This window comes from Meles meles, chromosome X (genome assembly GCF_922984935.1).
Source record: "Meles meles chromosome X, mMelMel3.1 paternal haplotype, whole genome shotgun sequence".
NCBI lineage: Eukaryota > Metazoa > Chordata > Mammalia > Carnivora > Mustelidae > Meles > Meles meles.
In genome coordinates, this window is record NC_060087.1 from 5,478,338 (window position 1) to 5,505,821 (window position 27,484).

The 27,484-nt window shown below is 49.7% G+C and overlaps 1 protein-coding gene across 1 annotated transcript in view; it reads right to left on the minus strand.

Moving 5' to 3' along the window:
- The window catches only part of ANOS1 (anosmin 1), a 175,593-nt gene that overhangs the window by 38,501 nt on the left and 109,608 nt on the right, over nt 1-27,484 (minus strand). Inside the window, exons 4-6 of the mRNA XM_045994971.1 lie at nt 21,131-21,353; nt 10,009-10,193; nt 7,846-7,975 (exon numbers count right to left, since the gene is read on the minus strand). Of these exons, the coding sequence (XP_045850927.1) occupies nt 7,846-7,975; nt 10,009-10,193; nt 21,131-21,353 (538 nt within the window). The remainder of the gene's footprint in view (nt 1-7,845; nt 7,976-10,008; nt 10,194-21,130; nt 21,354-27,484) is intronic.

Here is a 27,484-nt window from a genome sequence, read left to right on the forward strand (position 1 = left end):
TGCATTCAAATTTTGCCATGTCTACTTGGAAGTCTGCTTGTGAAAAAATATATATCTATATGTAAAGAAGCATATTTTAATAAAACTCTAAGGGATTCTACAGTGTATTTACTTGGCACTATTTTTAAGAAACTGGGGAAGGTCTTCAGGTTAGAGAGGTAAAGTGACTTTCCCAAGGTCATTCAAGTCATGGGCAGCAGCAGAGTCGGGAGACTGGAAAGGACGGTGGGGAGAGGACGTTCTACAAAGAAGCCTACACATGCCACACGTCCACCCATGTTCTATGTCTTCATCATGACCGCAGGCCGGTGCGCCTATGGACAGAAAAGACACAAAGTCCTCTCGTGGGGAAGCATCCATCGTAATGGTCTAGTCCAGGGACTGAAAACGTCTTTTGGCCGGGGGCTGAGTGAAGTAAACTTGCGGATTTGCAGACCGCACGGTCTCCGTGGCAACCACCTGACTTTGCAGCGGTAGCTCAGAAGCAGCAGGAAAAGACGTCTACAAATGAGCTGTGTGCCAAGAAAGCTTTATGTGTAAAAGCAGGCGGCAAGCCAGATTTGGACGATGGGCCATACAGTGACTATCCCTGAGCCGGTCTTCCAAAAGCAGGGACACCATTGGCTCCTGAAACGTCTGTCTCGGAATGTTATAAATGTGCGCTTGTACTTTGTGGCATCAATGTTGGAGTTTCGCTCCCCTGTTTCCGATGGGGAAACAGCATGAGAGCTGGATGTTCTAGAGCGGAGACCAACACTGTCCAAGCCCTCCCGCGGAAGCTCGAATCAGAGCACTTCTCGCCCACCTCAGTTCCGTTTCTGCCACTCTGCACTCCGTCTGTGGGATCTCCCCGAGTCTCTGCGCACACACGTCTCAGAAAGGGAGCGCGCTTCCGAGGAAACTGGCCTAGGAAGGCTGTGCTAGCTTTTCCTACTGGTCTACAATGGCCAGTGCGAGCTGTATCAATCACTGAGCGTGAGCAGCCAATGTGCGTGTTGGACACAAATAGTTCCTTGTATTAACGATCACATGGGGTGCTTCTGGCCACGGAAGACGGAATATTTGGGTTTCCTCTGGGGAGGTTGAGGTTTCATTCTTTCCTGAACGTTTGGTGGCCAGTGCAACCAGTATGCAAACAGCAAGACGGAGATGACGAATGACTGACCACATACACATCCATTTTAACAACTCACACATTCGACAACCAAATTAGATGGCCGGTTCGAATACTAGGCTTTTCTTTTCCTGTCCGGACTCAGCAGCTGGGACCATTTTCCTGCCCTCATTCAAAAAACAGAAATTAGGGGCGCCTGGGTGGCTCAGTGGGTTAAAGCTTCTGCCTTTGGCTCAGGTCATGATCCCAGGGTCCTGGCATCGAGCCCCGCATTGGGCTCTCTGCTCAGCAGGGAGCCTGCTTCTCCATCTCTCTCTGCCTGCCTCTCTGCCTACTTGTGATTTCTGTCTGTCCAATAAATAAATAAAATCTTAAAAAAAAACACAAAACAGGAATCACCCTGCAGCAGCCAGACGCACAGCTCATAAGCGTTTGAAAAGCCGCGGAAGCTACACTGTGGGCAGCGGGTTTCAGGTACTCGAAGGTTTGCAGACACGTGCACCCAGGAGTCCCACACGGTGGAAAGGGCGCTCACAGACCCGCGGGGAGTGACGTCAAGGGTCCCCACGCCGCAGCAGGGAGCTTTATGACCCCGAGGGACGTCTGCTCTCGGTTTACTGACTCTGTGCACCGTACGCGTGGGACAACGGCCCGTGCGGGACTCCTGCGCTCAGAAAACAGTGCTGTCTGCTGCTTTTCCTGGTGAATGGATCCTGTGCACGTGGGAAAACAGAGACAAGAGATGGAGAAGGAATCTTGAACTCGGAGGGAAGTGAGTATCATCGCTGAAGACGGTGTATTAGCTGAATGACAACACAACGTGGATTTTCACATTCTTCCTTCTAGATTCCCTTTAACGTTTGTGATTTCAGAAAGCTAAATGGACACTGACTGTTTGCAAACAGCCAAACAAATGTCGGTGGCTTTTAGCAACATGCCAAAAAAAAAAAAGCAGATTTCCTTTGTACCACGTAGAAAATTAGAAGTCTTTTTTCTGTCCCTGTACATTGATGTATGGAAGTCATGCCGAAAGGCAGACACACTCTGTCCCCAATTGTAAGGAGTGTTTTGGCGCAGGTACTAAGACTTAGCAATACAGAGCCGCAACACCGCTTGCATAATACACACGCATTCTTTCGCTGATCAAAACCGACATGATCAAGGAAAGCTGAAACACCGATTTGCTGAAAAAGAGAAGCAAATCCGGCAAGGAAACCAAAAAGTGCATTTGGTGTAGGTATGACTGTCCCTCTGGGTGGTTCGCGCCCACGCCTGGGGACTCTGCTCGTTAGAAGTCCTACAGACGTCACAGGAAGCCCGCCAGCTGCTGGGATGGGGGTGTCAGGGGAGAGGCCCCAGGTGAGGCTGGAGAGGCCGTGCGTCTGCAGGTAACACGGCCGTGGGACACAGGAAGGGGACCGGAACGCACTCGTGTGGGCACTCCTTTCGTGCAAGCGTCCTGTATTGATTTCAAACCACGACGGAAACTGTCCTAGATCCGTCTGTAACAGGAATGCTGTGGCCGTGGACTAAGCCCACTGCCGACCCCCCAGGCTCCCAAATCCGCACTGCCCTATTGCAGGACACACACAGCTCAACTTCTGCCTGCCAGCCCCTTCCCTGCACCCTCGCCCGGCCCCCAGCAGGCTCGGTCCACCCGCACTGCCCTATTGCAGGACACACACAGCTCAACTTCTGCCTGCCAGCCCCTTCCCTGCACCCTCGCCCAGCCCCGAGCAGGTTCGGTCCACCCGCACTGCCCTATTGCAGGACACACACAGCTCAACTTCTGCCTGCCAGCCCCTTCCCTGCACCCTCGCCTGGCCCCCAGCAGGCTCGGTCCACCCGCACTGCCCTATTGCAGGACACACACAGCTCAACTTCTGCCTGCCAGCCCCTTCCCTGCACCTTCGCCCAGCCCCGAGCAGGCTCGGTCCACCCGCAGGACCGATGTGCCGGGAGACCTCCTGTGTGAGCTCCCGCGTCCCCACGGAAGGAACTGTGGTCGCCCCTGGTGGCAGCCAGGATGACATCACAGCCTTTTCATCCTCTTCCTTCTGTCCCGTCTTCCTTCACCTCCTACCGACCCGGTTTCCCGGATTTCCTCCGAAATAAGCCCCCACACCCAAAGCTTTCACTCGCACGGGCGTCTGGAGAAGCCCCATCGCCGCAGGAAACGTGCGTGCGTCACATGCCTCCGACGCTTAGTTCAATGCAAGAGCAGGAAAGATTTGGGGAGACCCTCTGCTCGGGCGGCTTGGTAGCTAGCAGTGACCTGGGAAGGTAACTCTCCATGGAGAAGCATTACCTCTTCTGGTTTCCAAAGAAAGAGACGAAAACCAGAAAGAGACATTAGGATACGGACTTACTCCTAATTTTAATTCTTAATGTTGATTTTCCTTCTTAAGTCCTTGGGGAACAGTAGTAGAAAATTTAAATAAGTAAATATAGGAATGATCCCAATCTCTATTTTGGGCTTTCTGCTGCCAGCAGGAATGATGGTTTGTCTCCTCTTTATAGTCATGCCTGTCTTCTGGGCACTGACAACAAAAATGGTTTTCACCGGGAGGGGAAAACGTGAAACTGAATTACCAATCTATGTACAACTCAGAATTTTCTGGGAAAGTCAGCATTCTAAGGGGGCTAGGATGAACTTATGGGGAAATACACGAGCTAAAAGGAAATTAACTTAGTTAATATTAATAGTCCGCCCATCCTGGCAAACCACAGACTAATTTTGTATTTAAACAGAACTGTTAAGAAAAGAATGGCAAGAATTTTGGCTTTTCCACGAAAATCAGAATCATGGCCAATGAATACCAGGCAGAAAGGATAAATGAAATGAAACCTGTTTTATCACATTTTTTCTCTATTTAATTTTCCTGTTATTTTGAGAAGTGTTTACTGTAGGTGGAAAAAAATCCCTTCCCCTTTCCCTTGACCCCGACTTAAATCACCACGGCTGGCCCTCCATGTAAGTCAAATACCCGTACCCTTCGCACAGACTATTATCTGAGAAGCAATCAGTCTTTCTCAAAGCCATTGTCAGCCATTAGAGGACTCACAATGGTACGGTTTCAGTTCTGGGGCACGGCAGGGATAAATGGGCTTTTATGAAGTGAAAATGCACCATTTTTGGAAACAGGACGGCCTCTGGTACAAAGTTCTATTCCTGGTTTTACAAACACGCCCGTGTCCATACTCCCGAACATCTCAGCGGGCGGCGCATGCTAGACGGCAGCTTTGGTAGGCTCGCGAACCGTACGTGCCGGTGCAGAACTCGTAAGAGGTTCTGCTACGGGTGCAGCCAAGATGCGTCGTGGCATGGTGGGGCGAGCATAATTCTGCTCGACGGTGGAAGACTTCCTGCACGACTTGTGTAAAGGGTAGGTGACCACTTGCGAGACGGCACCGTATCGTTCCCCACTTACACAAGCTCATCCGCTTTCTGGGGGGAAACTGTTGGAGCGACTCTACTGGAACTTTACTGCCATTCTGTAAAACTCTCTCACATTAAATGAACAGTGCAATGACTGGCAGAATTTTCTGAGCTGGGCGGCCCACGTCACCCCCTTCTAGAACGGTCCCATCCGCTCAGTAAGCATCTCCGTGCGTTACTGGGGAAAGGTTAAGCTAGAAACCGTGTCGTGTTTTTGCCTTCCCCTCAAGAGCTGGTTCACTCGTGCTTCTCAGCTGCGACCTTCTCAGCACGTCCCTGGGGCTTAGTGCCTCTGCTCCTGAGAAGAGAAGGCCGTTTGCAGAAGGGGCCCGAGACAGCAGTCACACGGGCGTGGAGGTGATCGCTGCCCTTCTGAAGTCACGGGGTCTTCCGCTCCTGCTCTGTCTTCTCCCCGGGATCTCCGTCTTAATCGGCGGCGGCGCTGCTCCTCCAGGAGTTTGGGACAAGGGAGCCCTACAGCCGGTCTGCGTCCTCCGCATGTCCTGCGAGCCCCTGGCAACGTCTCCGGTGCTGTCCGCTGCACCCTCCCCCGCATGGCCCACACCTGACTTCATCCAAATGACCAGCACCTTCGACCAGGAACGCTGCAGTGGCCTCCGCCGCATCCCTGATTCCGTGTCCTCTCCCGCTTGTCTCCTGTTCATACAACAGCTGGGGAGGCCCCACTAAACTCTCAGTCACATCGTGTTCTTTGCTCAGCATCTCCCAGTGGTTCCTCGAACCGAACGTAGCATAAAACCATGCTCTGCAGTGGCGATGAAGACCCAATAAACCTACTGCCCTCCTTCCTCTCAGGCTTCGTCTCCAGCTCCCCTGCCCTGTTCCGCTGCTCAGTTCTTCAACAAACTCGGCAAGCTCTTTCCTGCCTCAGGACCTTTGCACCAACTGCTTCCAGGAACCAGAATGCTCTTCTTTCAAACTGACGTGAGGCTTACTCTTCCCCTCCTTTCCACAGCATCTCTTTCTCACCAAAACCTCGGTCCACCCTCCCTAAAGCTGGCAACAAGATACACCCCCGCAACATCTCCTATGTTCTATCTAGTCCTTCTTTTTATCATCAGTTGTCCCTACCTACCCTCCTATACAACAGTATTTTACTTATTAACCTTGCTGACTCTTTCCTCATACCCCCGATGGGCCCAATTGTGTGTGTGTGTGTTCCAGAAAAGCAGACGCTTTTTTCCTTTTGTTCATTCCTTATCCCCTGTGCCTAGACCAGTGCCTGACACTCATAAGCACTCAACAAATGTTTGTTTAATACAAAGGGAATGACACATGAGTGATGAGAAGGGAAAGACTCAACACTAACTTTGTTTCTACTTTAAAGTTCCCCCCTGAAGGCATGGAGGCTCCTGGTGGGTCCTAGGAGTGGACGGCGGTAACTCACACGTCCACGTGTGGCGGAAATCACTGGGCTGTACATGTAAGAGGAATGAATTTAATGGCATGATCGTTATATTTCAGTTAACGCTGTCAAACACTGTTTTCCCCAGAAGGCCCATTTCTCCGTATAATCAGATCCGAGTAAGGTCACGAAGGATGTGGTGCCGTCTTGTCAACGGTCAAGGCTGCTTTAGACCAATCCTGGAGGACATGTTCTCAGTCATTTAGGGGATCTCTTCCATTCCCACAATTCCGGGATGTCTCTTCACGGGCAAAAGCGTAGAGCTCGACGGTGAGTCCTGTGCAGACAGCTGGTTTGCAAGAACGACGAGGACTAGAGTCTGGAAGGCTCGGTGTGGGTGTGCTTGGAAAGGGAGGAAATCCAACAGCAGCGTCACGGCGAATGCGGGGCCGCCCCAGCACGGTGCTTTCTCATTCAATAAAAGCCCCTCTCAACGCGAGGGCTGCCGCTCTACTTTTAGACCATTCAGGCGCGCAGATCTACCGGAGGCATCGGGACAGCAAGGCCTCGCCACTTGCTCAGAACGGAGGCCTCTGAGGCAGCTGGCAGCCGCGTGACGGGCCCTGGGAACTGTCCGCGGGGCTCTGCCCACATCCCCGAAAGGTCTTCCTCATCTGTCTCCAAAGGCCAGCAGGGGCTTCTGCCCGCTGTCCGTTTCTGCAGCCGCGACCTGAACACACGGCTCTGGGCAACCCAACAGACCACGACATGCCTGCCTTGCATCTGAACCGTGAGACCAAGGCGAAGGGTTCGGGCCTCTCACAGGGCCTCACCTCTGAACCCACTGCTGTGATTTCTCTCCCTCGCCTCTCTAACTCGTCAGGCCAGTTGGAGACACGGTCTCAAGAGAAGGATTGATGTCCCTGGTGGCACTTTCAAATTTGCTCAGTGTGTTTGCCTCTGTGGAGGGGAAAAAATGCACCTTTCCTTTCCTAAAATGTCTTTTTTAAAAAGAGTTAAAAGTGTACAAAATGGGGCACCTGGGTGGCTCAGTGGCTTAAGCCTCTGCCTTCGGCTCAGGTCATGATCTCAGGGTCCTGGGATTGAGCCCTGCCGAGCAGAGAGCCTGCTTCCCACCCCCCCCCCCCCGCCTCTCTGCCTACTTGTAATCTTTCTCTCTGTGTCAAGTAAATAAACAAAATATTAAAAAAAAGTGTACAACATAAGGTGTAATAATAGAATCCACATATTAAATGGCTTCTGTTGCAAGCTTCCCACTTCTGAGGCCGGCGATGTCATTGACAAAGGGTTGCAAAAAGACAGAGACATGCAACAACAGAAAGGGCAAGTGAGAGCAGAAAGTTCCGACCGTCCCATAACGAAAGACACAGGACTGACGGGACACGTCTTACATCGTTCACTAACAACACAAGCGTTTTGTCTGAAATCCGTCTCAATCATTTTCCACGGAGGAGGAGCACGGTGGGGGGGTCCGGGAAGGGGCTCACTAGCCCCGCGCCGCGACCCGGGATCTTACAGCAGACGTAGTGCGCAGAGAGGGCGCACAGCCCACAGCCGGAGAAAGCACGCGTGGAGGCCTGATCCGTTCAAGTCCTGGGACGTCCTCCCACCGCACCCACGAAACTCACCTGACAGGTCACAGCCTTCGTATTTGCTGGATTGCAGAGGCCTTCCAACAGCGACGAGATAAGAACAGAACAGAATTACAGCAATGGCACAGGGACCCCGGGTTTAAACTCTGGATGTGATGAAGCGTAAGACATTAACTCACACTCCGGGCAACCACGGTTTCAAGAAGAGCCACCTGCCGACCAACCGTACAGACGGACACGGCGGCAGCACAGCTCTGCACCCCAGGGGTGCGCGGCAGGAAGGTGAGCCTGGGGTTTGCAAGGCGAGACTGACCTTTGGAGGAGCGGAAGTGTTTGCTGGGGGCCGTGAAGCCTCGGGTCCCGTGCACGTTGACAGCTGCCACTCGGAACTGGTACCACCGGCCGGGTCGTATGTCGGTCAGCTGGACCCGCTCATCGGTGGTCTGCAGAGAAACGTCGCAGAGCAGAGTCAGCCCTCTTATCCAGATGGGTCAGTCGGGTGGGTCGTAAAAGCACACCACTGTCCCAGCCAACGCAAGGTCGCCCTGTGCCCTTGGGATAAGTGCGGTCATCGTGCTCCGTTAGAAGAGCGGTTGGGGGCCTGCTCCACTCCTAGAAAGCTCTACTGCTAGGAAGCTCACCCCAAAGACTTAAAGATCTCCGGAGCCCACGTTATGAACGTGCCTGGGCTACTTACATCTGGTGGCTTCACGTAGCTTTAAACCCACTAGGGGTTTCGCCTCAGTGACACCTCTGGGCGGATACATACGTGAGCTAGTCATTGCGCGCTAGGCAAGAAGATGAAACCATCTTCCGGTTACAGAAAGAAAAGCCTCTTGAACGTGCTTGCCAACGTCTGTCCTGGAACTCAGGAGGAGGACCCACATGCGTTAAAGGAGGCTGACCATTTGGGGAAGTAGGTTGCAACCCAAGTCTTTCCTCCTGGTTTGAGTAAATGGGGCAAGAGTTTTAAGGACCTGGTCGTGGTCTTCTAAAGGAGGAGTGCGGAGAGGTCTCTGTCCGAGACAATGTCGATAGGAAAAAACTGGACACCAGGAAAGGTGCCTCGTTGGCTGCCTCTCCTGCTGGAGTCGCAAGGCTGACTCGGCCTCTGCTCCATGGATGGGCACGGGCAAGTGAGACTGAATGGAAACCCTCCCAAACCCGACTCCATAAAGAACCGCTTGAAAGGGGCCATCACCTCTGCTCTCGTATCTGAAAGCGGAGGCTGTGAACTCCTCCGTGGGGCTTTCTGCCTCACGTGGCGGAATGCAAGGGGATTGTCTCGCCAACTCCCACCTTCACTCCTACTGGCCTTGAATTTCCAAACCTGAAGTCAGCACGATCCCCCCAGCGTTTCGGAAAGACGATGGAGGGATGACAGAGGACGACATGAGCCAGTGAAAATAAGGAAAATAAGGAAAGACCCTTCCTCTCTCCGGAGCAGCAGGCAGAAAGGAGCTGATCTCATTGTTAGTAACTGCCATAAATCTTGAAATAATTTGGAAAACTTACAAGTGACATGGTACCATTAAGGAAGCATACCACGTAAATCAAAGAGACTTTTAGGCTGTATGCCAGACATCTTCAGGTTTTTTTAAAGCAAACTTTTTTTTTAACAAAATACAAATGAAACAGGATCACTAGATTTATTTGACCAGGTTTCTCTCTCTCTCTTTTTTTTTTTGCCACTAATTTGTTTTTTGTACCTTGAATTGCTCATTTCCTTTGGAGTCCGTAAATTATTTTCGTGTGTCTCCTCTCTGAGACACAACTATTAGTAAAGCACCGAAGTCATCCTGCAATACCTGTGTCCTGAAATTTATTTTGTGCTTACTGAGAGCACCAATGGGAGTCCGCCCAGCACGAAGCCCGGCCCCCCGCCTGGTCAGGGTCTCTGCCCGCAGACATACGTGGAGACAGCACCGAGGCCGCTGAGGGCACGAGGTCGCGTGTCGTGGAGAATCTGTTCTTTCTCTAAAACCCTGTGGGTTTCTTGCAGCTGGTAGTCCATTGGGCGAGAAGTGGCCGGTCGTGCCCGCCCAGCCCTGCGCGACAGCCGCAGTCTGCTGCTCACGTCCCTGTGCGGAACGGAGGCCTCCGTGTAGGACAACCAGAATCGCTTACGCGGTCTGCTGTCACACGAACGTGTCCCAGTGCTGGTGCATTTCTCTTCCTCGGGTGGGCTTTATGTTTCTCTCAAGGAAATACCCTTCTCGGAGGAAATCAGGGGGGGCCCTCACAGAACTATCTCCCTGGCACACGTCTGTTAAGCAAAGGAAGCCACCAGTCAAGTTCCAGCCGCACCGGGGTCTACCTCCGGAGCGCATCCTGCCTTCTGCAGCCACGCGGGCCAGGACGTCCACGCCCGCATCATCTGGGCAGGCGGCCTCTTCCGGCGGAGGCAACGCTGGCTGCCCGCCAAGGGTGTGAGGGTGTGCTGTGGGCGGTACATCAAGGACAGGGGGACACTTACCTGGGCCACCGTGTCCCACTGCGTGGCGTCGTCTTCGCTAGGATGGATTCCGTAATTCCACCTTCTTTGCACCACGTAGATCACAGGCTCGATGGAAATGTTGAATTTCGAGGACCACTTAACCTCCAGCTGTCCAGACTGTAGTTCTGTAAATCGTAACTCTTTTCTGGGCTTCAGGGGCACCCCTGAAACAGAAGCACGGCAATCAAAACAATCAGCGTGGGATGCCAGGGCAGCTCATGCGGAGGAAGAAAACCTCTAGAAAAGGCCAATCTCATGTCAGGACCACGGATCCCCATTTCCCTCCAGAAAAGTGGCTCATCGCTGCCAGGGCAAGGTCAGCCCCCACCGCCTTTCAATCAGCTCCTTTGCTTTTAGCTTTCCCTGTTTCTAAAGAGGCTCTAACTCAGGTCATGATTTGGAACAAGAATATTTTCCTCCCCAGCCATCTCGAGAGCAATTCATTTACGTGAATTCTTCGGAATAAACAATGTTACGCAGTTACGTGACTGGAGGTTAACTAGGAATTCACACGAGGACACAGTCAGGAAGCTGTGAAGATCCTGTCCCCATTCGACACGCGCTGTGTCTACGGACAGCATCTAACATCATCGTAATGGGCCTCCCCGGTTTGCTCACCTCTCCTGCCTCAGAAAGTTTGCCTTTTAAGGGAAAAAATCATAAGGCTAAATGCTCTTCTGTGGTCAGACCTTACAAGAATGATTTCCAAAGCACGGATCTTTTCATTCCCCAACTGATTGAGGGGCTCTCTCCTATAGACTTTAGGGCATAAAATTGGAAAATGACAAATTTATACTGTTTGGTTTCGGCAAGAGTGACCGCCTTGCTTCAAAAGTCTCTCACAGGTGTCTCATTTGAAAGTAGTTCATCATTCTGATCTCCTTCTCCCCCGACGGCGCAGGCAAGTGGCCTGGCGTCGGACGGTCCTAAGAACCGGAGTCCAAAATCACAGCCATTATGGAAAGGGAAGTTTAAAACCGAGTTCTACACGCGTGTGGATGTAGAACGGATGGGTTAGGTAGAAGCCACGGTACCGTAATGCCCGGGGCCATCGGAACCTGGAACGCCAGCTGCCATCAGTAGCCGGTCCTCCTGACGACGCGCGGCATCTCTGCCCGACGCACTGACTACTCACTTGCACATGGCGTTTGCCAACGCTCTATGTCTAACACGTAAGCAGAAAGGAGATTGAAAAATGTGCAAAATCAAAATGCAGACACAATCGGACGTAGGTTAGTGACGTCACTGAGGGTCAACTCTGATTTCCATCTGGGTCTTCATCACGCCAAGTCTTGTCTGGGGGAGACTCTCAAGCCCTTACACATGTAGGTGGGGGGAGCTGCAGGATTTTAAAACGGCAGCAAATAAATCTGGCCAGAGGTCAGTGAGGTCTACACAGTTCTTTCTAGAAGACGCACTCTCTGCCATGCTGCACTGTTTCGATTTGCTGATGGGTCGTGTCTCTACTTGGTCCTTTCCTAGAACGCTGGTGCTTCAGGTGACCCTCCCTGTGAGTCTGTGCTGAGGGGGAAGGTTAACTTTTCTTCCTGGGGTACAATCTTACATGAGGACCCATTTACTCATGCCTGGAGTAGTTCTGCTGAGCAAGGGATTCTCGGATCTGTCCCCTGTCCCCACTGACGCTGCGGGCCCTACTGCCAAAAAGACTTCTCCACACAAGTCCAGACTCAAGTGGCCGTCCTGCAGATGTCCCCTCCCCCGGTGAAATCTTCACAACCGCTCCATGCCTGTGGATAGCTGAGAGACCTTTCGACTTGCCCCTGGGCCCCCGGCATCTCTTTGCTGGACTGCAGACGGCGGTTCCGGGAAGCCTCCCGTCCCATGTTCCCACAGGCCTGTCTTTTCCTCTAGTTCCCTCCTCACGGTATTCTGTGATGATGATTTTCCTGAAGTAGAGGACAGATGGTCTCCCCCACCGTCCCTGACTATTCACGTGCACCGTTTCCCATGGGATGGACACTTGGCACGTCCCACGTATCTCATCAGACCACCTTTATGACCGACCACTGGCGATCCTTCCACTCAGCTCTCGGTCCATGTCACGTGTGTGTCACAGAACCTGCTTTTAAACCCCCTTTTCTAGAAACACAAGGCCAGGTACTTCTGGCTACTGCTAGATATTTTCAGTCCGAAATGTCTTTCCTCCTACTTTCTATGGACATGTGACCACGTCCAGGCTCAGACTGAAGGCCACTGCTCAGAGCTACTTACCCCAAACCTCCCCAAGTGGAATCAACCTGCATTCTCCTGCCCCCTCATCGAACCTTAGCCTATAACTGCTCAAATGTGCGTCGAGCCGCCTCTTAGAGCAGAAGATCCTTGGACGGTATCAGTCCTCCCCAGCCCTCAAGGAGCAGGTCTCCTTCGTTCCCACGCCTCACGGGGGCCCAGGGGAGCACACACTGCGAGAGCACAGTCAGGAAATGTCTGCTGAAGTACTCCAGCCTAACCACCGTCCCACTCCACACTCGAGAATGTATCTGCGGAAATAAGAGGGCACGGAAACAGTGACCCAATCTCTGCACCAAGGGCCAAGCCCTCCCTGCAGGTGGGCGCTCGCCTTAGGGAAAGGAGAACACTTAGTACAGGTACGTGCTTACGCTTACATTTTTAAAAAGCAAATACTAAATAATAATACAATCAAACTCCATTAGTAAGTTTACAAGATGAAATCAATTGTTTTATTGCATTGTCAGAATTTTCCTAGTTTTTTTTTTTTTAAATGACCAATTCCTGACAATTCCTAATAGGATGGAAATCTCAACGTATGCTGATGAGTTTTAACCCAGATGTAGCTCTCCAAAGACTTAGATCAAGCAAAACAAGTACTGGGGCACCTCGGTGGCTCAGTCGGTTAAGCAGCTGCCTTCATTCAGCTCAGGTCATGATCTCAGGGTCCTGGGATCGAGTCTCGCATCGGGCTCCCAGCTCACTGGAGAGCCTGCTTCTCCCTCTCCTGCCTCTCTGCCTACTTGTGCACGCTCTCTCTCTGTCAAATAAATAAATAAAATCTTAAAAAAGGAGAAAAGCTATCAAAGTTTGCTCCGCGGGAGGAAAAACCAATCTCAACAAAAGGACTGCTTTGTTCATGTCTGCCTTCCAGGCGGGCCCTAGACACGCTTTCTACCGAGGGCGTATCTGGAGAGAGCGTGGCCTTGGAGAATGCTTCGTGATTCACGGGGTTTCTTTGTGCACAGTAAAGAGAAGATGCCTGGTCAGTTCTCCAAACTCATCAAGCACATTCTCTGAGATTTCCAGTGCCCGCTTCTCCTTGGCTCTCCTGGGCGTCATCCCCTCGTGTACATCCAGCCCCCGTAAACGCTCATGCCGGTGAAGTACCCTGAACTCAGCAGCAGCAGAGCAAGCCTTGGAATCCCCTTGCTACGATGAGGGTTGAATCTGCACATCTCCAGCTACCGAGAGCCTTCATGGAACACAGTGAGCGTCACAGAGATGTCAGTTCGCACTTCTTCCTTTAACAACCTCTTCAGTGACTATGTACAACAATCTTACGATTTGCATGTTACTGTGTACAACAATCTTACGATTTGCATGTTGAGAAATGGCCCATCTGCTTTGCATCAGGGTCAGCTGGCTGCCTTGATTGGAAGTTAAGTCCAGCGCTCGGCCGTTAATTGTGAGCAGATGGGGCTTGGCCCCGAGCCCCCGGGACCCCCAGCCCGCACGGCCAGGCCTTCTGCACGGGGCTGGGAGCGCACCCAGCACCCCACTTGCGTAACCAGATGTGCAGAATCCACAGCTCCTGGGTGCGTTCTTTCTCATGGAAATGACGAGACTTTTTGTTCTGTAAGTTATTTTTGAACAAAGGTGTCATCTGAAATCCACGCTGTTCTGTCAAAAATGGGATCCTGTAACGTCCCCTGGTATGTGGCAATATGCATGCATTGTCTTTATACCACCACAAGGATTATGGTGAACGTCAATGAGTTATAAAATTTGGAAAAATACAATGATTTGGAAAAATTTGGAAAAATACAAGGATTTGGAAAAATACAAAACACAATGATCAGAATCAGTAGTTGCAAATCATGAGATCTGATTATTCCCATAAAAAATGTTTATCGGGGCACCTGGGTGGCTCAGTGGGTTAAGCCGCTGCCTTCGGCTCAGGTCATGATCTCAGGGTCCTGGGATCGAGTCCCGCATCGGGCTCTCTGCTCGGCGGGGAACCTGCTTCCTCCTCTCTCTCTGCCTGCCTCTCTGCCTACTTGTGATCTCTCTCTGTCAAATAAATAAATAAAATCTTTAAAAAAAATGTTTATCAGGGGCACTTGGGTGGCTCAGTGGGTTAAGACTCTGCCTTCGGCTCAGGTCATGATCTTAGGGTCCTGGGATCGAGTTCCACATCGGGCTCTCTGCTCAGTGGGAGGCTGCTTCCTCCTCTCTGCCTGCCTCTCTGCCTACTTGTGATCTCTGTCTGTCAAACAGATAAATAAAATCTATTTAAAAAAGTGTCAGAAGTGTAAATGCTATGCAAATGTAGCAAGACACAGTGTTCCAATGACTCAATAATTAAGCACCAGTCAGTATCTCTCCTAGAGGCCATCAGTACTCTGGAATTTGTGTTCCTGTCCCATTAAGGTACTGGGTCGCTGTATGCAAAATGCTAAAAAAAAAAAAACAAAACAGATTTCTGAGTAGTGGGATGAGTCCATCTCTAGAGAACTAAAGTTTCAATATTTCAAATATGAAGTTATTCACACAAATATTTAGTCCACAACATGATCAGATTTTCCAGTTCATTTGGAGACAAACTGACAGGTGATTCGTTTTGGCCTACGCACAGTTCAGGGAGAAAGGGAGATGACGGAGAGCCACAGATTAATCTCGGTCTTTACATGCAGAAAACAGGTTCAGCTTTTCTCCTGCCCTACCGCAAGCAAGCGCGTTGGCAGGGATCAGGAGAAACAGAAGTCTGGGCCATAAAATAATACATCGTCTTTGGAAGGGAGGAGAGTTGACTGTGAATAAGCTTTCCAACAGGCCAGGGGGAGCATCAAAGGGAACACGAGTGTCCGGACAAGCATCGTTCTCTGTCCTACACCTGCAGAGAAGCAGCCTCTTAAACCTCCCAAGATGATGCTGAGTCCACGTCACCGGGAACTGGCAGCTCAGGTGGCCTTTCCCCAGGCTGACGTTCACACGTCTTGCAGGAAGCTGCTAACACTTTTATTTCCAGTCCGTACTGAAAACCCTCTGCTGCGTTGCTTTGTTTTGTTTTGTTTTTTTATTTGTTTATTTACAGCATAACAGTGTTCATTGTTTTGGCATCACACCCAGTGCTCCATGCAGTACGTGCCCTCCCTATTACCACCACCTGGTTCCTCAACCTCCCACCCCCCCGCCCCTTCAAAACCCTCTGGTTGTTTTTCAGAGTCCATAGTCTCTCATGGTTCATCTCCCCCTCCAGTTTCCCTCAACTCCCTCTCCTCTCCATCTCCCCATGTCCTCCGTGTTATTTGTTATGCTCCACAAATAAGTGAGACCATATGATACTTGACTCTCTCTGCTTGACTTATTTCGCTCAGCATAATTTCTTCCAGTCCCGTCCATGTTGCTACAAAAGTTGGGTATTCGTCCTTTCTGATGGAGGCATAATACTCCATTGTGTATATGGACCACATCTTCCTTATCCATTCGTCCGTTGAAGGGCATCTTGGTTCTTTCCACAGTTTGGCGACCGTAGCCATTGCTGCAATAAACATTGGGGTACAGATGGCCCTTCTTTTCACTACATCTGTATCTTTGGGGTAAATACCCAGCAGTGCAATTGCAGGGTCCTAGGGAAGCTCTATTCTTAATTTCTTCAGGAATCTCCACACTGTTCTCCAAAGTGGCTTCACTAACTTGCATTCCCACCAACAGTGTAAGAGGGTTCCCCTGTCTCCACATCCTCTCCAACACACGTTGTTTCCTGTCTTGCTAATTTTGGCCATTCTAACTGGTGTCAGGTGGTATCTCAATGTTGTTTTAATTTGAATCTCCCTGATGGCTAGTGATGATGAACATTTTTTCATGTGTCTGATAGCCATTTGTATGTCTTCGTTGGAGAAGTGTCTGTTCATATCTTCTGCCCATTTTTGGATATGATTATCTGTTTTGTGTGTGTTGAGTTTGAGGAGTTCTTTATAGATCCTGGATATCAACCTTTTGTCTGTACTGTCATTTGCAAATATCTTCTCCCATTCCGTGGGTTGCCTTTTTGTTTTGTTGACCGTTTCCTTTGCTGTGCAGAAGCTTTTGATCTTGATGAAGTCCCAAAAGTTCATTTTCGCTTTTGTTTCCTTGACCTTTGGAGACATATCTTGAAAGATGTTGCTGTGGCTGATATCGAAGAGGTTACTGCCTATGTTCTCCTCTAGGATTCTGATAGATTCCTGTCTCACGTTGAGGTCTTTTATCCATTTCGAGTTTATCTTTGTGTACGGTGGAAGAGAATGGTCGAGTTTCATTCTTCTACATATCGCTGTCCAGTTTTCCCAGCACCATTGATTGAAGAGACTGTCTTTTTTCCATTGAATACTTTTTCCTGTTTTGTCGAAGATTATTTCACCATAGAGTTAAGGGTCCATATCTGGGCTCTCCACTCTGTTCCACTGGTCTATGTGTCTGTTTTTATGCCAGTACCACGCTGTCTTGGGGATCACAGCTTTGTAGTAAAGCTTGAAATCGGGTAACGTGATGCCGCCAGTTTTGTTTTCGTTTTTCAACATTTCCTTAGCAATTCGGGGTCTCTTCTGATTCAATACAAATTTTAGGATTATTTGCTCCAGCTCTTTGAAAAATACCAGTGGAATTTTGATCAGAATGGCATTAAAAGTATAGATTGCTCTAGACAGTGTAGACATTTTAACAATGTTTATTCTTCCAATCCAAGAGCATGGAAGGGTCTTCCATCTTTCTGCGTCTTCTTCAATTTCTTTCATGAGTGTTCTGTAGTTCCTCGAGTACAGGTCCTTTACCTCTTTGGTTAGGTTTATTCCCAGGTATCTTATGGTTCTTGGTGCTACAGTAAATGGAATCAATTCTCTAATTTCCCTTTCTGTATTTTCATTGTTAGTGTATAAGAAAGCCACTGATTTCTGTACATTGACTTTGTATCCTGCCACGTTACTGAATTGCTGTATGAGTTCTAGTAGTTTGGGGGTGGAGTCTTTGGGGTTTTCCATATAAAGAATCATGTCATCTGCGAAGAGAGAGAGTTTGACTTCTTCCTTGCCAATTTGGATACCTTTTATTTCTCTTTGTTGTCTGATTGCCGTTGCTAGGACTTCTAATACTATGTCGTACAAGAGTGGTGAGAGTGGGCATCCTTGTCGTGTTTCTGATCTCAACGGGAAGGCTGCAAGCTTTTTCCCATTGAGGATGATATTTGCTGTGGGTCTTTCATAGATAGATTTTAGGAAGTTCAGGAATGTTCCCTCCATCCCTATACTTTGAAGCATTTTCATCAGGAACGGATGCTGGATTTTGTCAAATGCTTTTTCTGCATCCATTGAGAGGACCATGTGGTTCTTCTCTCTTCTCTTATTGATTTGTTCTATCACATTGCTTGATTTGCGAATGTTGAACCAACCTTGCAACCCAGGGATGAATCCCACCTGGTCATGGGGGATAATCTTTTTAATGTGCTGCTGGATCCTGTTTGCTAGGATCTTGTTGAGAATCTTTGCATCCATATTCATCAGTGATATTGGTCTGAAATTCTCCTTTTTGGTAGGGTCTTTGCCTGGTTTGGGGATCAGGGTAATGCTGGCTTCATAAAAAGAGTCTGGAAGTTTTCCTTCTGCTTCAATTTGGACAGCTTCAGGAGAATTGGTGTTATTTCTTCTTTGAAAGTTTGGTAGAATTCCCCAGGGAATCCGTCAGGTCCTGGGCTCTTGTTTTTTGGGAGGTTTTTGATCACTGCTTCAATCTCGTTACTAGATATCGGTCTATTCAGGTTGCGTTCCTTTGTTTTAAGCTCTGAAACCAAAGACGGTTCACTTAGGGGCATCAGCTAAGGACGATTCTTCCAGCATAAACCAAATTAAATGCTCAAACAGGATGCATTCTGTGGAACATCTTTTCAAAATAGGCCTAGTTTTTAAAAGCTAAGTTTGGCATCTGGGTGGCCCAGTTGGTTAAGCGTTCAACTCTTGATTTCAGTTCAGGTCATGATCTCAGGGTCGTGAGATCCAGCCCCGCATGGGACTCTGTGCTCAGTGTGGTGTGGAGTCTGCTTAGAGCTCTCTGTTCCACTCCCTCTGCCCGTCCCTGCCACCCTCCTCTCTCTCTCTCCCCCCCTTCGCTCTCTCAAATAAATAAATCTTTTTTTTAAAAAAGCTCAGGTACATAGATCAGGTACGTCCGCCATCTTCCATACAGAAACACAGGAGGACCAACACGATGCTTGTGTCTCTGTATTTCAAAATTTTTTAACTAACCCAATAAGCAATACAAGAAAAAATAAGAGGGGGGTAGGTATATACCAATTTATTGCGAAAGTTGCGATCCTTATTTGTGCCCAAATGAGGGTTCCGGGCATGGCCAGCCTGGTAAGGACGTACCTGATCTATGTAACCACTGACATGTTAGTGACTTTATCGGAATAAAACAGTCGACACTGATTCATCTTTTGATGGACCTATACTATATCAATGCCATGATTTAGGGTCTAGTACGATCGTTGGATAGGCCCAAAGTGAAAGCAGGAGGAGAGCCGGCCCAGCTGGGGGCCGGGGCCACACGTATTTCTGCTCCCAACAACCAAATCACCCGAGCAACGGCTTGTAGCCTCAGCCTCAGCCCTCGTGGCCTGGGAGCGGGACCCGGTCATTGCCACCGGGGACGGGGCGCCCCTTCCTAAGGAAAAAGATGGCACAGGCTTCGCACGAGCAGAGAGAGGGGGCGAGCAGATCTCCCTGTGATGGCTCAGGGCAGTAAGAGGGGAACGCGCAGGCGAGGAGGACGGTGACGGCTGGTTCTCTGCCGACTGCTCAGAGTGATGTGCGTGCACACCGGCCGGCTGGGGAAGCGTGTTTGTCCCTGCACGGCCAAGGGCTGGGTCCCTGAGAGACATGAGCCATCAACGCCACAACCCTCTCCTGAGAGTGAGCATGCAGTGTGAGCCCCGGGCAGGACCGTGAGGGGACGCTGCCGGGGGTTCGTGGCCTACAACGTGGCCGTGAGCTTCACGCAGGCTGTGGCGGGCCCCACGCTGGCTCATGCACGCCTGCCCGGTGGCACTGTCAGACGCCCCCCCCCGCCCCCCGGACACGGAAACTGGCCTTCGTTCAGGGGCCGCCCCACGGGGCAAGGGGAGACATCACCGCGGACCTATCTATATCTATTTTCAAAACACTCGTCCTGTTACACAAGGCTCACTACCCAAAACGCACTGTCAGGTCGATAGTCTGTTTCTTCTATTTCTAGTCAGTTCTCCACGAACGACCTGTCTCTGCAGAAAACCGAAGTTAAGAGCTACTCTATAGAATAGGGACTTCAGGTCTTAAAAAAAAAACCAAAACCTGTCATATTTAGCTAAGCATAGGTTTAAATTGCAAGTCTCTCAATAATTAATCATTTATGCAGGCCCTTTGTAGAATATCTCCCTTATCCCTGGTGAAGCAGACACACTTGAAATTCACACTGACTGTTCAGGGCTTTAAACAAAGAGCGTCTTTTAATTGATACTGCCTCTTGAGGACACCGCACCTGGAAACAACAAGGGTTTTACAAATGCCTTTTCAACAATCCTCCTAAAAGCATCCTATTTTTATGGTAAATGCTAATACTTACTTAGTAAATGATCTGTGAGAACAGAAAAGGCTTCCTAATAATAGACTTTAGAAAACTTAAAAGGGGTTCGGTTTTGCAAAAGTGATTTTACGTAGTTTATAATGAGAGGCGTGAACAGGACGAAACTTCAAACCCATTAAAGAAACATCACGTGGCAAGAAGGGGAAAGCGGCAGTTATTTTGAATTTGAGATGCTGTCCTTGCGCCAGGTGTCCCCAGCTCTTGTGCAGAAACCAGGAAAACTGGACGGACTACCCAGATTTAAGAGAGTAATTCCTACGGGAGCGCCTGAGGGAAGGGGCAGGGACGGGTGCGTTCTGGGAGACGGAGATGGGAGTGGTTGCGCGAGTGAGAGCAGATGTGGACGACAGCCAGCGCGAGATTCAATGGGGCCTTGCTGTGGATGCGGTTTCACACAGTTTAAAAATAACTGACCTGTATTTGGACATCAAACGTACTCACTGTGAGTCCAAGAGAGGAGGAGAGAGATCCCTCTTTGTACTTGCAGAGAACGATGCCCAGTGATGAATTCTATTTGACTCTTTATACGAGATGCCAAAAAGCAGCAAAAATTTGTGTCCTGGGATATTCTGAGCGTCCCCAAAACAGGCCATAGCACAACAGAAGCGGTTTGGCTTAAAAGAACGGGGTCACCGTTACCGGCAGAGGCAAGTGTCGCTTAGCACCGGGAGTTAAGGGCTCTGGAAACTGCCTAGGAACGTCACCTCTTACATCCGCTCAATGGTTGGGTAAACTGAGTCCCCATCTTGGAAAGAGAGCTATTCTTCCATCCGGGCTCGCAAGACACTAACCACCGTGTTGAAAGTCCACGCGGTGACCCTGCCGGCCTTGCACAGAGCCAACAGGAAAACCACGACGCCCGCGCCTCTGCATGCGTTTTCAAGGGTGCTTCCCTCTGCAGCCCGCGTTCCAGGGATTTCCGTCGATTTGTTCTTGTGTCCCCAGGGCCGCTTACTGACTTACTCTTGGTGGACAAAAGGACCAGTACTGGACTGAAGTTTGCTTCCTACATGGCCCACGGAATAAGAATGACCTGTTCTGCCCTGGAAGGAGTTCCCCGGGCTGATCGGGCGGGCCCACTAACACTGGCAGATGGTCTGCGGGGCGCAAAGGGCATGTTCGGATCGTTTCTCTTCTCTTGTAACGGAGCCTTCTTGGACTGACCCCCATCCCCACGCTCTGTCCCCTTTCCCCACGCACACAGCGCTTGCCCCCCATGAGTTAACACAGTTCCCTTCACGTGGGCTCTGCCCCTTACCTTTGTAAAGGGTCTTGGGCACCTGGCAGGTGTGTCCACATCCGTTCGAACAACATTTCTTCACCCCGGAGCACTCGCTGTCGGCTTCGCAGCTTTCCACGCAGGCGGCGGCGAACCCGCTGGCCTTCTCAGGGGCCGGGCAGTCCCCCTGCTTCACCGACAGGATGTACTTGAGGAACTCACAGCTCGTCAAGCATTCGTAGTTCTTCTTGGGGAACAGAGGCTGAAGGCAGAAGAGGAAAAAATTCTCTTTTTTAAGGATTTTTTTTTTTTTTTTACTCAATCTCGACACCCAACGTGGGGCTCGAACTTACAGCCCCAAGATCAAGAGTCACATGCTCTCCCGACGCAGCCAGCCGGGAGCCCCGAAAAGGAAAGTTCTCTCGTTAAAGACACAGGACGCCCGATTTCCAAGACATCAGAAAGGAAGGTGAAAATTATTATTGGGTGAAAGTGTCCTTGGAATGTCTTACAAAATAAACGATTTGTTTTCTTTCCCCCCTTTAAATGTATATTTTAGGCTGATCTCTGAAAGGAATCCAGCCCGCGAGTGGTAACTTTGTGCGCACTGGACAGATATGCAGGAACCATGCACGTGAGCGCTCCAAGCTCACACAGCTGATGAGTTCGTAAAGCATCTCAGAGCCGTCGAGGGCCCCTTTCGGACTACAGAATGCACACGCGGATTGTCGTTCTCTACAGAGTCACTTGTGTCATGTGGTCAATGGTAGTCACGATGCCTTCGCCGTGCGTCTCCGTAAACTGTGCAGTTCTCACAGCAGTGACGCCGGCTGCTGTCTTGTCAAAAGCTCCTCTAAGCCTCCGTTCACTGAACGGGTTTTAGAAACACCGGCTTCTAGAGCTACCGTGCACATGGGACCTCGTGTTGCGATGGAATTATCTATCGGTCAGGGACGCCGTGATGGAACGTGGGTCAGGGTTACGTGTGTGTCACAGTCTGGTTCTGGAGAGCATCTGGCTGACGGCATGTCAGTGCAGCCCAGAATCAGTCACACGCTCGTGACAACGAGGATTCCCAGATTTTCTGAGAGACCCACATTACGGAAAAAGTGCAAAGAGTGGCAAGAACCCATTACGAAATGCATCTTTCTCCTTTGGAAAAACGGTTCAGGACAGCATTCGGTTACCGCTCGAACATGAGAAGCAATCGGGGGTAACGGCTTCCTTCTGCCACTCCAGTGGGAGCTGCTGAGCGTCCCTAAAAGGAGCCCCACCACGAGGGACAGAGGAATGACCTCCCACGTGGCCCTCCTTTTGCTGATGGATGGTGGCTGACAATCAGGCATCACGGTCACCCTAACTTTCAGCCTATCCCTCCTCCTGCCCTGATAGCTCACCGGGACCCCAGGGAGGCCGGGCTCTGCCTGCCGTGACAGCTCAGTGCCCCCCTTAAGCAGTGCAAACAGTGGCCTCGGCGCTCCGGGAAGGCCTGTGCTTTCTCCACACAGGGAGCAGGACATCCTCGAGGAGGGCACACCGTTTGTGGTCAGATGTCAAATCCGAGTCGGTATGTAAGAAATCGAGACGGTAACACAGGCAAGCGCAAACTAGGGGTAGAAGGTGAGTACCGCGGGGCTACGTGCCAGCCGGCTGCTCCCACAGATGACTCCCCGGGACTCGGGACTGGGAGCGCCTGGTCACACCTGGGGAACACCTGCGGAACGCCCGGTAACACCTGCTGCCGGCCGACTGCGGCTCTCTGCCATCTGGTGACACCTGGTAAGGCCTGCCGGCCGCAGCCCGCGACACCTCACCTTTGAGAGTCTGACCCTCCAGCCACATACGTAATCCCCAGGGACGCCGGCAGGGGGGCCGTCGGCCAGCGAGGGTCTCGAGCACTGGGAGATGTATGTTGACAAGGGGCTAAAAAGGAAAGGAAAAAACCTCTCCATCGCCCAACTCCCTGGTTTAAGGGAGGAGACAAAGGAAGGTCTCTGACTCACTTCAGGGTAGCGGGTTAATTATAGGCCGCTATTTCGCATGTTGATGGTGACCAGAAATCTCCTTGAAAAGCCCGAGCCTGGTAACTTCAGCTCGAGGACCTATGCCAGGAGCCCCGGCTAACCACGTCGCCAACGCAAACTGTTCTGCTGCGCTTGTCCTGCCTCGTTCCCCCAACGATGCTGCACCAAACCTGCCGATGGGGGCGCCTGGGGGCTCGGTCCGTTAAGCGTCCAGCTCTTGGTTGCAGTTCAGGTCACGGTCTCGGGGTCCTGGGATGGAGCCCCGGGTCGGACCCTGAGCGCAGCGGGGAGTCTGCTTGAGGACCCTCTGCCTCTGCCCCTCGCCCGCTCCTGTGCGCGCGTGCGCACTCTCTCTCTCAAGCAACTAAATCTTAAGAAATAAAAATTAAAAGTCTGTATATGAGTTATGATGGTGAATGCTACACCATGTGCATTTAAACGGAATTAAACGAAAATCTACGTCAGAGCCAGAAACACGTGCGTCCCGTTCCAGACGCGGGTGCTCCCTGATAGACACGAGGTCTTTCTGAAAGTGTCAGTTTAATGTTCCTGAGGATCCAACTCCCTGTGACCACAAGGGAAGAGCGCACACTCTAACGCAAGGCGGAAAACTGGAAACGCTACCTACAAAAAGTGCAACCCCAAAGTTGAAACGGCAATTGCGGACGTCCAATAAGTTATTCACCCTCGGTCAAAAGAGGGTCTCGATCTAAGAACTTCCCAGGCACAACTTGCCAGGAAGGTCACGGTTTCCATACTGAAGGGTCACACATCTGTAGCCAGTTAACTTTTTCAAAACTTCGGTCACAGTGAAAGCATCAATCCTTCAGGCCTTTCTCCCTTCGTCGATGTCACAGCTCATTTTTCCGGGAGCCGCTAGCTGTGCTCTCCTTTGTTCGCTTTTGACTCTCTACATGCAGGCCCAACCCAAACTTGGGAGTCAAAGCAGGGTGGGAAGGGAGCTGTAACCGGAATGACGGGCGTCTGCCCGTCCTCCTCTTCCACCAAAATGTACACGGGACAGGGCGCTGCAACTGCTTAGTTACCAGAATTACTTGGCCCGCACGGGCTGAAATTTCCAAGTAGAAATAATTTTATTAAACCTGGCAAGTGTTGACCGCTGGCTCACTAGGAAATCACCGTGACTGAGTCTGTGCCATGGGATAATCAAATCAGCTCCCTTCCAGCTTCCCATGTGAACACAGGGTAGGACTTGACATTCAGATAACGAAGTACGGGGCCGCCTGCCCCTGTTACTCGAACGATCTGTGTGCCAACCGCCACGCCCTTGAACCCCGAGCGGCGGAACGCAGAGACCATGTCTCCTCACCTTAATAATCCACTGATGTAACAATACATTATATGTTTATTAAAAAATTATAAAAAATAATAATTTACTGACGGAGCTAATGGGGCAGAATTAGAAACAAAAACAGCAGCCGACCCAGATGGGAAACACTGGATCCCGATGAACACAAGAAGGGTCATAACGAGCGTGACGGTTCAGATCTCCCGGTGGATGTGAGAGGTGTCCCGTTACGTTTTCAACAGCCCTCCTTTTTGGGATGGCTTCGAAAATGGGGACTCGTGTGTGTGTGGGGGTGTGTGTGTGCGTGTTGGATTGTTTCGAGAACCATGGAAACAAATGTGGGAACAAAATAAGTTCATCTTTGCACCAGAGCTTTCAAGACTGATCCATGAGCCTGCAACAGTACAGACAGCGTGATGAATATTACATGAGACGGTGCACAAAGGACCAAGGTCTATTATGCAGAGCGGGCCCACAATGGGTGCTCCCTAGCAGTGGGGTAATGGGTGTCTCCTTTCTTTTCCCATGCCACAAGTTAACTGTCGAATATTTCCAAATTCTTCTGTGATTCTGACCAAAATGTTTTAAGATCCACAGACAGAAAGCTGGCCTGCTTCCTCTGCAGTGACCATCTGCAACTTTCCAGCACGCTGCTGCCAAGTCAGCACGGAAACCGGCACGCGGGAACGGTGCCCTGCCGGCCCTTACGGGAAAGAAAACGTCTGAGTTTTGAGGATCCGCTTACAAGGACAGGGACTTGGTACAACAATCTTCCAGCAGACTTCTGCCAAACTGTTCTGCGGTTTATGTCTGTGGAAGGCAAATTTGGATGCTCTCTATCAGTTACCTTGGATCGGTATCTTGGATTGGTTGAAAAACGATTAACCGTCTGACTATAAATCGGAGAATGTATGGTTTCCATATGCAGGTCTCTCACTATGCCTTTGAGCGTAGCTTACTGGGAATGTTCTAGTTGAACCGAATGAGGACCAAGATGAGTGCAAGTCGGGAAAAATGATGTGTGGATATTAGTACTCTAGATCCAAAGAAAATGGGTAAATTCCTCTACTAATGGCCAGTTTAAGTCCCGTGAACAAAGGTCATTCGGTGTCAGTGAAGACACTTCTGACCAGGAAGCACCTTCTATCTCTTGTGATATTCCAAGTTAATTACTGGTGGGGGGTGTGAAAAATGTAGGAAGGGGGTGAGTTATCCAAATCATTAGGACTAGGATGCCCATCGGCTTCATGGTGAATGAGAGCACGTGCAAAATGTCATACTACTTCTTTATAAAAATATATCCAGCCGTTGAGGCAAACTATTCATTGTAAAATTAACGTATCTGTGATGCCTGTATAAAACTACTCATATGAAGCACTGCTCTTCCAGGATCCTGCATTTTTCTAGAGTCGTCGGTATCTCATGGATGTCATTGTGCTCCCAAAGAAGGGTCGGATAAAGCAAAGTATGGAGTAAATGAAAACACTCAGGGGGGTGGTGGGATTAGGTGGAAAACTTCATAGTTTGTGGACTGTTACATATTCGTTAATTCTTACAAACCTCTCCTACACTCCATCTCTTAAAGACTAAAGTGTGTTTCTTAGTGCTGTATGTGGACAACATGCCAATCTCAACGTGCCTGGCAAATGATAGACATAAAGTGAAACCCTAACAACAAACAGTAGGTTAACAGTTCCCGGACACCTTAGTGAAAAGACACCATTATCTTTGTTTTGTTTGTGTGGTATAAAACGCAAGGACCATACAACGAAATAATTCATGCCGTAACCAACGAAGAACATAAAAACATTAAGTTCGTAAGTCATCTACCTGTGTTAGAAATCATACATATACGAGGCCTCAGGGATGGAAAGAACATTGCCCTTGGTGTGGAATTCAATTCAACAGAACCATATCATGCATCAAATGTAGCATCCTTTGCAAAAAGCCAGGCCTTGAGTGGGTTTTCCTGCTCCAGCCAAAAAGCAAACGCAGCGTCGCATAGAGAATCCCTCCGGCACGCAGTCTCACCAAGGCGCATCTCACCAAGGCCCCCAAACCCCCATAACCATTATTATTTCCGTCTCACAAATGATGAAACAGAAGCTTGGGGAGATTATAATTTATCCCAAATCACAAGACAAGGATGTGTGTGAGCCACAATGACAACTGATGGCTTTCTAAAGACCACACCATATCTCAGATATGGTGATAAGAAGATGGCTAAGCCAGCCGCCGTCCACCTGCATTCCTATGAGCATCGCCCTGGAGGGTGTAACTCTTGAAATACCCACGAAGAGAGGGAACGCACTGCGGCTAGGTTCTTACATACATAATAGATGGGAATCATCTGGATGACTGACACACACACACACACATATATATATGTATATATTTTATGTCTGTATTTCCCATACACACACACACACGTAAATGATATATGTGTAAATCAAAAGGACAGAAATCTTACCCAGGAATACTGATGAAAACAAGCAACACTGAAATATAGCTTGTGCTACTGAACTTCAAGGATGAAAATATAACTTTTCAGACACCCAGGTAGAAACCTCAGGTGGATTCCGATGGAGAAAATACGGTTTCCTCCCAATCGATTTTTCTCTACAAAATTTAATGTCTGGAGCCAATACAGCAATAACTCTATAACAATAAGTAAAATAAACTATATATATGTATATACATATATATAGCTTATACACATAAAATCATATTATCTATAGCTTATATATATAATCATATCTATTTACATATATAAAAAAATCAGCTGTCATTCACAAGTATATACGACAGAAACATTCTCAAAGACCAAAAAAAACTCAGGGACTATACGGCACCCATGGGCCTTTCTCACTAAACAATGCAGTGCCAAATTCAGCCGTTCTAAAGACAGGCAGGCGACAAGAATAAATGGGTTAGTACCCAAAGAAAATGATGCATATACTTATGTGATGAGAAGTCTGTGCAATTCGATTTGGACTTCATGTGTAATGGCGGGCAAAGTTTGCCGTAAGTGGTTTCAAAGAAAATGGTATGTATGGATCC